The sequence below is a fragment of the Triturus cristatus genome, chromosome 6 (genome assembly GCF_964204655.1).
Source record: "Triturus cristatus chromosome 6, aTriCri1.1, whole genome shotgun sequence".
NCBI lineage: Eukaryota > Metazoa > Chordata > Amphibia > Caudata > Salamandridae > Triturus > Triturus cristatus.
Window position 1 is genome coordinate 557,179,516 of NC_140589.1, and position 14,099 is coordinate 557,193,614.

The 14,099-nt window shown below is 47.2% G+C and overlaps 1 protein-coding gene across 4 annotated transcripts in view; it reads right to left on the reverse strand.

The window, feature by feature from the left end:
* Positions 1 to 14,099, reverse strand: part of PHIP (PHIP subunit of CUL4-Ring ligase complex) — a 1,862,070-nt gene that overhangs the window by 952,219 nt on the left and 895,752 nt on the right. For 2 of the 4 annotated variants that reach the window (XM_085610989.1, XM_085610988.1), the window contains exon 23: positions 10,397 to 10,631. In XM_085610989.1, coding sequence (XP_085467115.1) covers positions 10,397 to 10,631 — 235 coding nt within the window. The remainder of the gene's footprint in view (positions 1 to 10,396; positions 10,632 to 14,099) is intronic. The other 2 variants (XM_085610991.1, XM_085610990.1) reach the window with 1 other exon arrangement.

Consider the following 14,099-nt stretch of genomic DNA (forward strand, 5'->3'; position numbering starts at 1 on the left):
CACCATCTCACATGTTACCAAGCACTCTGCCTCCAGGATTGTCAAGGCCTGCCATAGGAGTGACTGATAGGTACACATGTGTCTATATGTAAGTTAGGTATAGGAATACTACACCTAAGCAAGGGGTGATTACACGACCTTGCCCCAGCTGAGTGATCAGCCAGTTGTGTCAAAATGGAAGGCCAGGCCAGGGGTGGCATAATACATGCTGCAGCCCCTGGTAGGCCTAGGGTACACCTATGCCCTGGGTACCTAGGGTACACCTATGCCCTGGGTACCTAGGGTACACTGTACAGGGGCCAATAAGGTGATCCTATCCAAATGGGTTATGCACCTAAAGTACATAGTATTAATTTAGAGAGAGAACAGCAGGGCTGTGGGTCTGATTAGCAGGCCCACAGCCACATCTAAGTCGAAAACCAGTAAAGCAAAAGCAAAAAGTGGGGGTGAACATAGAAAGCAGACCCTACTCTCCTACACTGGCCAGTGCAGCCTTGTGGTGATTAGGCTGTATTATTTTGTCTGTCTCTTAAGTGTCTTTGCAGGTTTGCAAATGCGGGACAGCTTAAGAGATATTTTTGATTGCTCCGGGGTCCCCGCACATGGGCGGGGATTATTCATAGATTATGACTATACACAGAGATCCCCTACTACAGAAAGAGACAAACAGTTGCTTTGTCTTCCTGAAAGGTTGTGTTCTCTGGATATAGTAAAGCAAGGCCCTTTTAACATCCAGTGTGTGTAGAGCCCTTTCTGCAACCGTTTGAGGTTGCGAGAAAAAACCCGGTAATTCTACCGATTGGTTTAGATGAAAGGGTGAGATGACTTTGGGTAGGAATTTTGAGTTGGTACGTAGGAGAACCTTGTTCGGTGCATTTGGAGAAAAGGTTCTTGTATAGTAAGTGCTTGTATTTCACTGACCCTTCTAAGGGAGGTGATGGCTACAAGGAAAGCTGTTTTCCATGTGAGGAATTGCAGTTCGACTTTATGCAAGGCTTCAAAAGGCGGACCATTAGCCTTGTGAGCACTATATTTAACTTCCACACAGGTGAGGGTGGCACTCTGGGGGGAATTATTAGTTTTAGGCCTTCCATGAAGGCTTTAATGGCAGGCACTCTGAAAAGTGATAGGTGCTGTCTGTTTTGTAGGTAAGCGGCAATTGCTGCGAGGTGTAGCCGAATGGATGTATATGCTAGGTTACATGTTTGTAGATGTAGTAAGTAGCATATGATGTGCTGTATGGATGCGTCTAGAGGGTTGATTGTGTTGTTATGGCAATAAACAACAAATCTTTTCCACTTGGCAGCGTAGCAGGCTCTAGTGGTAGGACGTCTAGCTTCTCTGATAACGTTCATACAGTCGGGGGGAAGGTTAAGGTATCCGAATTCTAGGATCTCAGGAGCCAGATCGCAAGGTTGAGCTGAGCTGGGTCCGGGTGTCTGATCTCTCCATGGTTCTGGGTTAGGAGGCATGGTGAGAGGTGTAATTTTTGGTGTGGCACTACTGAGAGTTCCAGCAGCGTGGTGTACCACGGTTGTCTGGCCCATGTTGGAGCTACTAGGATGAGTGTGAGGGAGTGCTGTTGTAGCTTTCGCATCACTAATGAAATTAGTGGGAGAAGTGGAAAGGCGTATGCAAATTTGCCTGACCAGTTCCTCCATATCGCATTGCCTTTGGACAATGGGTGTGGGTATCAGGCGGCGAACCTTGGGCATTTTTTGTTTTCGTAGGTGGCGAATAGGTCTATCTGTGGATGCCCCCACATCTGAAAGAACGGGTGAAGAACCTGCGGGTGAAGTTCCCACTCGTGGATCTGTTGCGTCTGTCTGCTGAGCAGATCTGCCATGGTGTTTTGGACTCCTGGGACATGCTGGGCTAGGAGAAAGATTTTGTGTGGGATTGCCCATCTCCATATGCTCTGTGCTAGTTGAGAGAGCTGTGGAGAGTGTGTGCCGCCTTGTTTCTGGATGTAGTACATGGCAGTCATGTTGTCTGTGCGGATAAGGACTGCCTTGCCTAAAATCTGTGTGTGAAAGGATTTTAGGGCTAGAGAGATTGCCAGTAACTTCAGATGATTGATGTGGAGTAACTTTTGTTGCGGCGTCCATGTGCCCTGCACTGTGAGGTGTAGTAGATGAGCTCCCCAGCCGGAGAGCGATGCGTCTGTTGTCAGGATTATTTGTGGAACCGGGTCCAGGAACGGTCGACCTCTGGAAAGATTTGTGGTGTTCCACCACTGCAGAGAGCGATGGGTGCGACCGTCTACCAACACCAGATCTGTCAGTTGCCCCTGGGCCTGGTTCCATTGGCGCGCTAAGCACTCTTGGAGTGGACGCATCTGGAGTCTTGCATGAGGCATAATGAAAATGCAAGAGGCCATCATCCCTATCAGTTGCATAAACACTCTTGCTGGGAGGGAGTGTTGAAGTATGAATTTTTGACGCAAAGCCTGAATGCTTGCGATCCTGGCCGGATTGGGGTAGGCAATGGCTTTTGAGGTGTCTATGGTGGCACCGAGGTATTGTTTTATGTGGGATGGTGTTAGCTGGGACTTTTGGTGGTTCACCGTGAAGCCTAGTTGGTGAAGTAGCTGGATTGTAGTGGCGGTGTGGTGTACACATTGGTTGTAGGACGCAGCTTTTATCAGCCAGTCGTCCAGATACGGGAAGACGTGAATGTGCTGTCTTCTGAAATGTGCCGCCACTACCCCTAGGCACTTGGTGAATACCCGTGGTGCTGTTGTGACCCCGAATGGGAGCACCTTGAACTGGTAGTGTTGCAAGTCCACTACGAATCTGAGGTACTTTCTGTGGGCATGGTGTACCGGAATGTGAACGTACGCGTCTTTCTAGTCCAGTGTGGTGAGAAAGTCGTTTTGGGAGAGGAGCGGAAGTACCTGCTGAAGTGTTACCATGTGAAAATGGTCCGAATGTATGTATGTGTTTAGAGGCCGGAGATCTAAGATAGGTCGTAGAGTCTTGTCCCTTTTTGGTATCAGAAAATATAGGGAGTAGACCCCCTACATTTTGCTGATCGTGGGGGACCTGTTCTATTGCGTGTTTTTGTAGGAGGGAGATTACCTCCTGTTTTAGTAACGTGGAATGTTCCTGTGACATTGGACGTTGCCTGGGTGGAATGTTGGGGGGGGGGGGGGGGGGGGGTAGATGTGAGTTGTAGGCAGTACCCTGAACGAATAATTTGGGTCACCCACTTGTCTGACGTGATGGACTCCCAGACGTGAAGGAAATTTTGTAGTCTGCCCCCGACCGGAGTAGGATGGTCTGAGGGGAGCAGGGGAGAGTCATCGGGTAGGCGGTGTGGCAGAGCGGGCGGTATTTGTTTTGCCTCTGTCTTTATTGTTATTGCCTCTATAGCCGCCTCTTTGATAACCTTTTGTGAAGGTGGACTGAGGAGGGGATTTGTAGGACGTGGACGCGCTATCTGAAGAGTAGCCTCTGCCGGTGCCCCGAAAGGAAGAGTGGCGAAAGGAGCGCCTAGGAGGGTGTGACTGTAGGGCTCTCATAGATTTCGCCGTATCTGTGTCTTTCTTCATCTTCCCGAGGGCCTCATCCATCTTTGGACCGAATAAATGTTCTTGATCGAATGGATGGTTTAATATGGAGGCTTGTACCTCAGGTTTAAAGCCTGAAACTCTCAGCCAAGCGTGTCGACGGAGTAGGACACTGGTGTTAATGGCCCTGGAGGCTGTGTCTGCTGCGTCTAAGGCACAGCGTATAGAGGTATTAGTTATGGTCTTACCCTCTTGAATTAATTCATTGGCCCTATTTTTATATTTTTCTTGGAGATAGTGCATGATGGTTTCTAGTTCATCATAATGCGCTCTGTCGTATCTGGCCAATAGCGCTTGAGTGTTGGCGATACGCCATATATTGGCTGCCTGTGACGCACTGCGTTTTCCTGACGCGTCCAGGAGCTTTGATTCCTTGTCAGTCGGTGGTGCTTCGCCTGGGAATTTGATCTCTTTCTTAGAGTGGATACCACTAGGGAATCCAGTGGCGCTGGCCATTTGATGTACGCAGGATCTGTGGGGGCAGCTTTATACTTTCTCTATGCGTGGGTTTAGGATCCTAGCCCTGACTGGGTCTTTAAAAACCTCTGGCGCATGTTTTATTACCCCTTTGAGCATAGGTAGTATAGCAGTAGACCTATGTGCAGTATCAAAGGTGTCTAGGAGGAAATCTTCCTCTACTGGGTCAGTGTGTAGCTCTACCCCGTGATAATGTGCCGCCCTCTGAAGTAGGTGGTGAAAACCTAGTGAGTCTTCTGGTGGAGATGGCCTGGATGGATAGAGGTCATCTTGTGGGACATCTGGAATGTCTGGATTATTATAATCATCCCAGGGGTCTGGGGATCCTGTAGGGGTGGGGTCTTGTGGCACATCTACTGGGTCGTAGTATGGGTCCCCCTGATCATCATGGTCTGGAGACGGGGTCGGAGAGCGATGAGGCAGGGGCGGAGAAGGTGGAGGGGGCGGAGGTGGAGGGGGCGGAGGTGGAGAGGGTGGAGAAGGCACTCTGAAAGGGGAGGAAGCACAGTCCTTCCTCTTTGGAGGTGGAGCTGGTTTGTCCAAATGTCTCTTTTTTAGAAGACAGAGCCAAATGTCCAGTTTTTGGATCCTTGGTAAGTGTCTTTTGCAAAGGATCCGGTGTAAAAAGTTCTTGCGACACTGGTTGTTGGGTCGGCGCCGACGTTTTCGGGGTGGATGGCTTTTTAGGCTTGTCTGTGCCGTGCTTTTTTGGAACCTCCGCTTTTTTGTTCAGTGCCGAGACAGGCTTCGGCGCGGGAGTGTCGGTGCAGAGGGCCTTATGATGTTTAGTCGGCACCGAGAGGCTGGGTTTGGACACCGAGGGCTTTGGTGCGGAGCTCGGTGTCGAGGTAGAGGCCGATCTCTTCTTCGGTGCCGAAGGGTGTTTTTCGGCACCGCTGGCAGGCTGGCTCGAGCCCGAGCCGCCAGAAGGCTTAGTTGGCTTCTTCACTGGGCCCGAAGGTGGGGTGTTCGAAGCAGTGTCTTTGGTCTTGCCTAGGCCCGGAGGCGAAGGCGTGACCGAAGCCTTTTTGGGTGTCGGCGCGGGTGTGGGAGGGTATTTTACTCACGACACTCTGTGCCGGGGTGATGTCCTCCACATCCGAGTCGTCGGCTTCGGAAGCACTGACTAGGTCCTCTTCGGTGTGCTGCTGTCCCGGAGCTTCGACGTCGTCCCCGAAGATGTCGACTGTAACGGAAGTCGAGGAGTGCGCCATTTTCCGTCTGGCCCTTCGATCTCGAATAGTCTTTTTGGATCTAGAAGACTTGCAGGCGGAACAGTCTTGAGCCTCGTGTTCAGGGGAGAGGCAGAGGTTGCACACCTCATGAAGATCGGTGTGGGGGAATTTGGACCCACATCGAGGGCACTTCTTGAATGGAGTTCTTTCCATCAGCCGGGACCGGAGCCTAGATAGGCCCGAAGGCTGCCGTCGATTACTGGAATCGAAGGTGTGTCGAAGAAGAAGGTGATTGAGGAGATCAGCATCTAAACAATACCGCGGAGAGCGAGGATTCCGCTTCGATCGTCGAACTGGAATGTTCGGGACCGGAGCGCGAAGTATTACATCCGAGCCCGATGGCGGAAAAAAACAATCTGAGGATGGAGCCGAAGCCCATGCGCAATACGAACCAAGGGAGGAGTCACCGACGTGACTTCCAAAGACTTTCCAAGAGGAAAAACAAACTGCAAACATCCGGGCCCAACACCAGATGGCGATCTATGCAAAAGTGTGTAATCTGCAGCTCATATGCCTCGAACACAATGCTTTTTCAGCAAAAAATGTATGGAGAGTAGCTCAGAAGCGACGTCGAAGGACGCAGAATAAGGTAACTGACATGAAGGCACCAATACATGGCTCCACAGACCTCATATTTATACTGCAACCAATGCAGAGATACAGCCAATGGCACTTACCGGTACAGGACATCCATTACACAGATTCCATGACCAGTCTGGCACCTAGTATATTTAAAATGTGAGGAATCTACAGAATGAAGCCTTCATCACATTTAACAGATTGGAATAATTTAATTAGGAGGAATTTGTGGGACTAAGTAGCCATAAGAAAAGGCATATAACATGTTACTTGCCTTCCGTAACACTCTCTATGGTGGGTACCCTGTGTAACCACAGATTTCTCACCTTTAGAAAATCCACAGGCACCAGACTGGCTCAGGCTGATTTATCTGTACATTAGATGGCGTTAAGCAGTTCTTTGGCAATCCTGCTCCTCCCTAGAAGTGACAGATGGAGCCACATATAGGCTTCACATAAGCGTGCTGCTGTCAGTTTCTTTCTGGACACCAAGTGTACCTCAGGCACGGAACAGAAAAAATACAATTGTTCATGCCAGTGTGCTGATCAACAATTTGGGACATTTTGAGATGGAAAAGAGTTTATTCCACAGAATGGGGAAGTGGGAGGGCGATGGGGAATCTGCTTTTAGATAGAGTATCTACGAGAAAGAGAGTTACTGATGGTAAGTAACTTGTACTTCTGATTGATACCATTAGTATAGATAGGAAAGCAGTACCCCACAAACAGCTTTATACCCCATTAAAAATATTGGAAGAGTGATGGACTGTCCGACATTAAAGGGAGTCACAAACTTCACTAGAAAGGTAGCTCCAGTCCTCAGCACTAGTTTCTCCAGAAAGAATGTGGTGCAGGATGGCTGGCATGATAAAGCTTTAAGATCAATCGTGAGGTGGTAGAGATAAGAAAGACTGTCTTTAAGAATCAAGAAATGTAGAGAACAGCTTGCAATGGCTCAGAATGGTTACACATAAGAAAAGTAAGGAACAAAATAAAGCCCCACTGTAGGATCATGAAGGATTTAGGAGGAAACGTGTATCAAACCTTTTGAGAAAAAGCATCACAACAGGTGACTTGAACAAGGACGGTTGGTCCGGTTAATGCAAAAAGGCTGAAAAGGCCAACAGATAACCTTTAAACATGCCCAAAGCAAGTCCTTGCTGGGCCAAAGACAAAAGAAACAATAAGATATTCGACAGTTTGTCATCAAATGTTTCAGTATTGCAGGTGCCATACCAGGCCAACAACTTGTCCAAGCGTCCAGAGTACACAGACTGAGTAGAACGCCTGGCCAGAAGGATGACATCCATTAGTTCGGGAGGGAGATCGATGGTAGACAACTGCTGTTGCTCAATCTCCATGCACTGAGTTGTAGATTGTGCAGGCCCGGGTGGAAAACTCTGCTTGCGACAGAAGATCCTCTCAAAAGTGCTATTTCATTGGAGGACAGATGCTCATTCCAGGAGTTCTGGGAACCACACTCTCCTGACCGCATAGGGAATGAATTGAGCACAGTTGTCTCCATGGAAGGGCCAAAGAGAGAACCCAGTCCGTTCTTCTTAGGAACTCCAGTGTACAAAAGTACTAATATTGACAGCTCTCAGCGTTGGCAAAGATATCGAGCCAGGGTTCTCCTCATTCCTAGACGATGCCCTGCGCTACCTCTTGATGTAACTGCCATTAGTGATACCCTAAGCACGGCCTGCCGCCTTGGCATTTAAAGATCCCATCAGGTGGTGAGTGATCAAGGAAAATCTGAGAAGATTCAGCCCATTCCAGAGGCACAGGGTCTTCTAGCACAAGGCCCAGGACTGCACCCTGCCACAAGATGTCCATGAGGACCTGAACCAGCTTCTCCTTGATGGATGGCAGGAATGCTTTTAACATCAACCCAATAGCATGGAGACAGGTCTCTGAATGAGAGAGTTCTGATTTCCACCTCTCCAAGCCTGGTAGTGACTTATCTGTCAACACCGCCAGCTCGGAGTGGGATAGGGAGAGGAGTGTGCCACCGATTCAACTGTGATTCAGAAGGCAACAGCGCAGATCTTTTGCAGACTCCCCCTAAACCTGGATAGAATCTGATAGTTTCCCTTGGTGCGGGGACCACTGAGACATCAGATCTCACTGTGAGTCCGCATGTGCCATCTGGCATTGTCAAGGAGCAGAATGCAGCAGGCTTAAAAGAGACCCTCACAGAGACACAGGACTAACCTGAAATATCGGGAACATCTGAATGTTCTGCAACAACTTACCAGGAGGGAAGGCCCATAAGTACATTGTATCTAAGAAGGCTCCAATGAAAAGGAGCCTCTGAGAAGGAGTCAGTTAGGACTTCTGCACAATGATCATGAACCCCAGGGATGTAAGGAGGTGTGCAGTTTTCTTGAAGTGGTCCATGACTGACACTGGCAAGCCTGCCTTCAACCGACAGTCATCGAGGTAAGGGAAAACTGGAATTCCTGACTTCTAATGTATGTTGCTACCACTGCCACCACCTTCATGAACACTTGTGGAGCATTGCTGAGGCCAGATATGTTCATGGACATCTTGAAGCACAGATAGCATCTGTCAGCCTCCAGGACGGGTACATGGAAATAGGAGTCCTTAAAGTCCTCCTGGATCCAGAGTAGATAGAATCTTGGCCAGTGTTACCATCTTGAATCTGTCCTTCTGCCGGAAGAAATTGTGAGGGTGAAGATTTAAAATAGGACGAAGTCCTCTGCCGTTTTTCACCATTAGGAAATAACAGAATTAACACCCATTTTAGATTTCTGAGGTCAGGTCTCCCTCTATGGCTCCTTTCTCCAAAAGAGATGGAACATATTGCACCAAAATGGACAAATGGTCCACTGAAATCCGCTCTGATGTGGGTGGAAGAAGCAGTGGTTTGGAAAGGAATGGCAGGGTGCAAACCCAATGGACTGTCTACAGGACCCACTTGTTGGATGCTATCGTTTGTCATCTATGGCGAAAATTACAGATTCAGGCTCTCACAGGGTGATCATGTGCTACTAAGGGCAAACTAAAGCATCTTGGAAGCTTCTGCCAGAGGGACAGGTAAGTCTGTTGTCCTTGTGAGCCTGGACGTTGCCTCATGGATCCCCTAACCTGGGTGGTGGGCATTTATGGTACCGGATGGAGACATCCTAGCGATGCCTCAAAAGGAGACACATTGTAAAGATTACTGCCTTAAAGGTGTGGAAAGACCGAAGGAGCAAGCAGTGGTTCTACTGTCTTTAAAGCCCTTGCATCTGCCTTCTCACTAAAAATGAAATACCCCTAAAAGGCATATCCATGAGTGATGCTTCAACGTCACCCAAAAAGCCTGTGGATCTCATCTATGCGTGGTGTCAGAGCACATCATTAGTGCTGAGAATTTGACCTAAACAGTCGGTCAGGTCCAGAGCTGATCCAATGACATATTGGGTGCATCCCACCATCTTCAATGGTGTGGGCCAATTTGGCTCTAAATTCTTCTGATACTGCTGCTAAATGCCTAAATTATTTTTCACTTTCTTGGGTGGGTGGTATGGGGGTTTATAGGAAAATAATTGGAATTAACCCTGTTAAAGGATGCGTGCACTGCCATGGTCTCAGGAGTAGGTTGCTGTGTCAAAGGCAGTGGAGGGATGTGGCATTGTGCCATCAGTCTGTTAAAAGGTATGAATGAGCAGGGAGTAGCTCAAGTGCCCATGAGGGTGTCAGTCAGGGCTTCATTTAAAGACTCTTCCATGGAAGGGCCAAAGAGAGAACCCAGTCCCATGTCATGGAGCAGGGTTCTCCCCCTTGCCTCTTGTTACATCCAGATAAAATTGTCATTCATATAGTGGTGAAAATTAATCTCCATCACCAAAAACAGCTTGACTCTTAATAAGATCGTGGTCCAAAAAGTTGTTGGAGGACTGGAGGGAGATACTTCTGCATCTTTTTGGACTTGAAAGGAGACGACAACCTGTCATCGAAGCCCCTGATATCAGCAATGGTTCTGTGTCTTCGACCTAGAGTGGGAGCTGATATTACTCAACTTCCTGTGGTGTTCAGTGACACACAGCTTGGCTTCTTGTTCCCAGATCTTATAGGTGCATGAGAGCACACACCTCAAATGACTTGGAGTTGTGGCCCAAACCCTAACACCAGAGACACACCTTGTGGGGATCTATTACAGACATCTGCTTGCGACAGTCCGTACAAGGCTTAAACTGCGTAGTTTTAGGAGTGGACATGTTTCCCCACTCACTGGAGAGCAATGTTGTGTAAAAAAAAAATAATAATAATAAACTTGTCAACTGACGAGAAAAAGTTAAATGCTATCTCTGGATCCGCGTACAGGGGTGCAGAAAAAATCAACTTACGTCAGCATGCTTAGGTGGAGTTAATAAAGAGCCAAACGATGACAGACTGACTACGCTGAAAAATGTTCCGGATCCAGACTGGCACCTGGGGATATTCTAAAGGTGAGGAATTTGCAGCTAGATAAACCCATTACTTTGCTCTGAAATTTAAATTGTAAGAAATAATGTAACATTTCTAACCTTCTGCTTTCCTTCTTTGGGAATCTTCTTTTTTGGTGATGCTGGCTGGTCATCTTTGTCTTCATTTCGTTTAACCCTTTTCTTCTTATCCTTCTTAAGCTTTCTTTTTTCTGCTTCTTCTCCATCCTCTGAGCTGCTTTTAGCTTTCTTGGTTTTGTGCTTGGGAATTTTCTTAGGAGGCTGCAGATTAATCCCGGCATCTGCAGTCCAGTCAGAATAATCACTGGAATATTCACTAGACAATAAGATTCAAGTTTGAATAATCTTAAAAGCAATTCAAATGAAAAACACAATGTCTATTATCTAAACATATAAACGTGCTAACGTAAACTGCAATCTAAATAACAGCATGCTTACAAAATTTTAGTTCTAGGATATTTTTCTATCTTTTATTTACACATGGACGCACAAAAAAAGTATGTTCCATAAATGTTTTTAAACGTGATGCAGCAGTTCCGGTACTCATATTTTTAAAGTATTCATTTTTGAAAAGTACTCATTCAAAACCACATCTTAGCACTTTGTCAAAAAGTAAGTCACCCTTGGTAATGCACTTTATGGCCGATGGTCTATCCACAGATTCCTCAACTTAGAATATTCTCCAGAAGCCATAATGGATCTGGGAAACGTTTCATCCACAGTGCTCCTGTGCACTGTTAGGGAGCACTGTGCAGCTCTGACTTTGCTTCATTCTGCCATGGAAGTGACAGCAGCAAAACCACATATTAGTGCCATCAAAACACACAGATGTCAGTTTCCTGTTTTTTCCTTTCCGCACCTTGAGGTGTTGAGCATGAACAAGTGTTGTTACAAGGGTGATGAATGCCAACTTCCATTCAGGAGACTCCTGATGAGGCCACTTAACAGAACAGAAAGGATGAATGGTGCTAAGAAATCTGGGTTTAGACAGAGTATCCACCAGAAAAAAGCATTTTCAAAGTTAAGTAACTTGTTATGCTGATGAATACTTCTAACTGCAGAGTCCTCTCCGTAAAATAGATACTAAATCAATACCTACACCAAGTCAAAAGGACTCAGACAAATAATGTAATGCAAGATCAAGCGGGTCTCGTTGTCAAGGTAGTAGTGCTTCATGAACGTATGAACGGACGCCCACGTCCCAGCCTAGGAGATTCTCTGGACAGGCACCTTGCATGCCCACACAGTGGGAGCAGCCTTAGCCCTGGCAGAATATGCTCTAAGACCTTACGGTGCTGCCTCTTGCCCAGTGTGTAGCACATTTTAATGCAGAGGGCTAGCTACATCAACAGGGTCCTCCTCTGTACAGCCTTCCATTTCCTTACTCCAGAGAATGACAAAGAATTGCCCATCCACACAGTGCTCAAAGCCCTTTTCAGGTCCAGCAGATGGATACTCTACTCCTCTTTCAAAAGGTGAGGGAGAGCAAAGCATGCTGACAGTGTGATGGACTGTCCAAATTGATAGGGATCTAGAGCTTTTGGGAAGAATGCTGTTCATGCCCTCAGCATCAACCTAGCCACGAAAAAGGTTGTGTATGCCGGCTGCAAATAAAGAGCCTCGAGTTCACTCACGTGATAAGTTGACAATCGCAATGAAGAGGTCTCCAAAGTCAGGAGATGCCGCAAGCAACTACGCATTGGCTCAAATAGCATACCCATGAGAAATATCAAGATAAACTTAAGGTCCCACTTTGGCATTAACAATGGCTTGGGAGGGCAATGTGGGCCAAAAAATCTCATCACAACTGGCAATTTAAATAAGGACAGTTGGCCTGGTTAACAGACAAAGGCTGAAAGGGCAGACAAATACCCTTTAATAGGGCCCACCATAAGCCCTAGCTGGGCCAAAGATAAAACAAACAACTAGATGTGCAACAGATTTGCTTGTAAGGAATCAGTCTCGCAAAAGCCACCCCATGTTACAAATTTGCACTCAGCATAAATGGATTTAGTAGAAGGGTGCCTAGTAGCAAAGACGGAATCAAACACTTGAGGCGCCAGTTTAAATACAGTCAGTTGCCACCACTCAATCTCTATGCAAGGAGGTGTGGATTGGTCAGATTCCACGCCCTGTTGCTCACAAAGTGGTATCTTCTTTGCAGGACAAATGCTCATGCCCATACATTTTGAATACTATACTCTCCTGGTCCAATCTGGAGGTAGTAGTAGGACTTGGGACCAGTCATTCTTTATCTTTTCATAACTCGAGGCATGAAGTCATACAGAGGTTTTGTGCTCCATTCCAGTTGGCAAGCATCTTGTTAACAAGTGTTCTTGTGAATACTATAACATGCAAAACATTCAACACAGCACGTTGACAAAAAGATCGAAACAGGGTTCTACCACTGAGCTTTTCCACTCGGACATTAAGTGACCCTGCCAAGTGGTTTGCAGCCAGGGAAATTCCCACGGGACCCAATAGCTAATTTCAATCTGTTTGTTACAATCTCATATGGCAGATATGTTGCCCAGGAGAACCTGCACCAGCCTCCCCTTGATGGAAGTCAGAATGCCTTAAAAGCCAGACGAATGGCCAGCAACTCAAACAGATTAATACTCAGCTGTGCTTCTGTCCGAGAAACGAGTCCTGGATCTCCAACTTTGCCAGATGACCTCGGTCCAATAGGGACACATCAGTCACCTCAGTCAGCTCTACATAAGGAAGGAAGAAGACCCTGCCCCTGAGCTAACTGCGGCCAACCAGCTACCACTGCAGATCGTGAGCCACATCCTTTAAGATCTGGATGGCATCTCTCAGATTTCCAAGATACTGAGCCTATTTTAACTTCAGATTCCATTGCAGAGCTCACATGTGCCATCTGGCAGGATTTCCATACAGAAGGCTAGGAAGCCAAGAAGCCTTAGAGCTGCTTTCAAAGAGATCCGGCATTGAGGGTGAAACATTAGGATCATAGCTCAAATGTCCTGGGCTCACTGCGTCAGTGGGAAGGCCTTGAACTGCACTGTATCCATAACAGCACCAATGAATAGAAGCCTCTGCTATGAAATCAGGTGTGACTTCGGCTTGCTGATAGTGAACCCTAACGTCAGGAGATTTATTTTCCTCTGGAAGTACTCTACAACTCACAGTGGCAAGTCCACCTTCAAAAGCTAGCTGCCAAGGTAGAGAAAAAATAGGTATCCTCGACCTCCAAAGGAGAGCCACAATCATTTTTGGGAACACTGAGGTGCACTGGTGAGGCTGATGGGGAGCACAACAAACCAAAAATACTCCTGTCCTACCTTGAACCTAAGATCGCATCTGTTGGACTGTAGGACATGTATATGAAAATACACATCCACGGGTCCAAGGATACCATGCAGTCACCCGGCTCAAGAACAAACGATCTAAGCCAGCCTGAACATTTTTAGTTAGTCTTGCGGCAAGAATGCATTCAGAGACCGAAGGTCCAAAACAGACTTTGCAATCCCCATTCTCTTTTGCCACAAGGAAATAGTGAGAGTAATAACCCTCTCCTCTTTCTGAAACCAGTAACATATCGATAGCACTCATGCAGGGTAACCTCTAGAAGCAGAATGGACAGATGCTCTTCTGAAATTTGCTCTGAGGAGGGGGGACTATTTGGTGGGTGTTAGACCTGGCACCTTGGCGTCGGTCTCCCTTCCATTTTTTGCTGTTGCCTCATGTGTTTTTGCTGGTTATAGATGCTTTGGGCACTGTGCCACTGCTGTCCAGTGCCACAGTGCAAGTGCTCCCTATG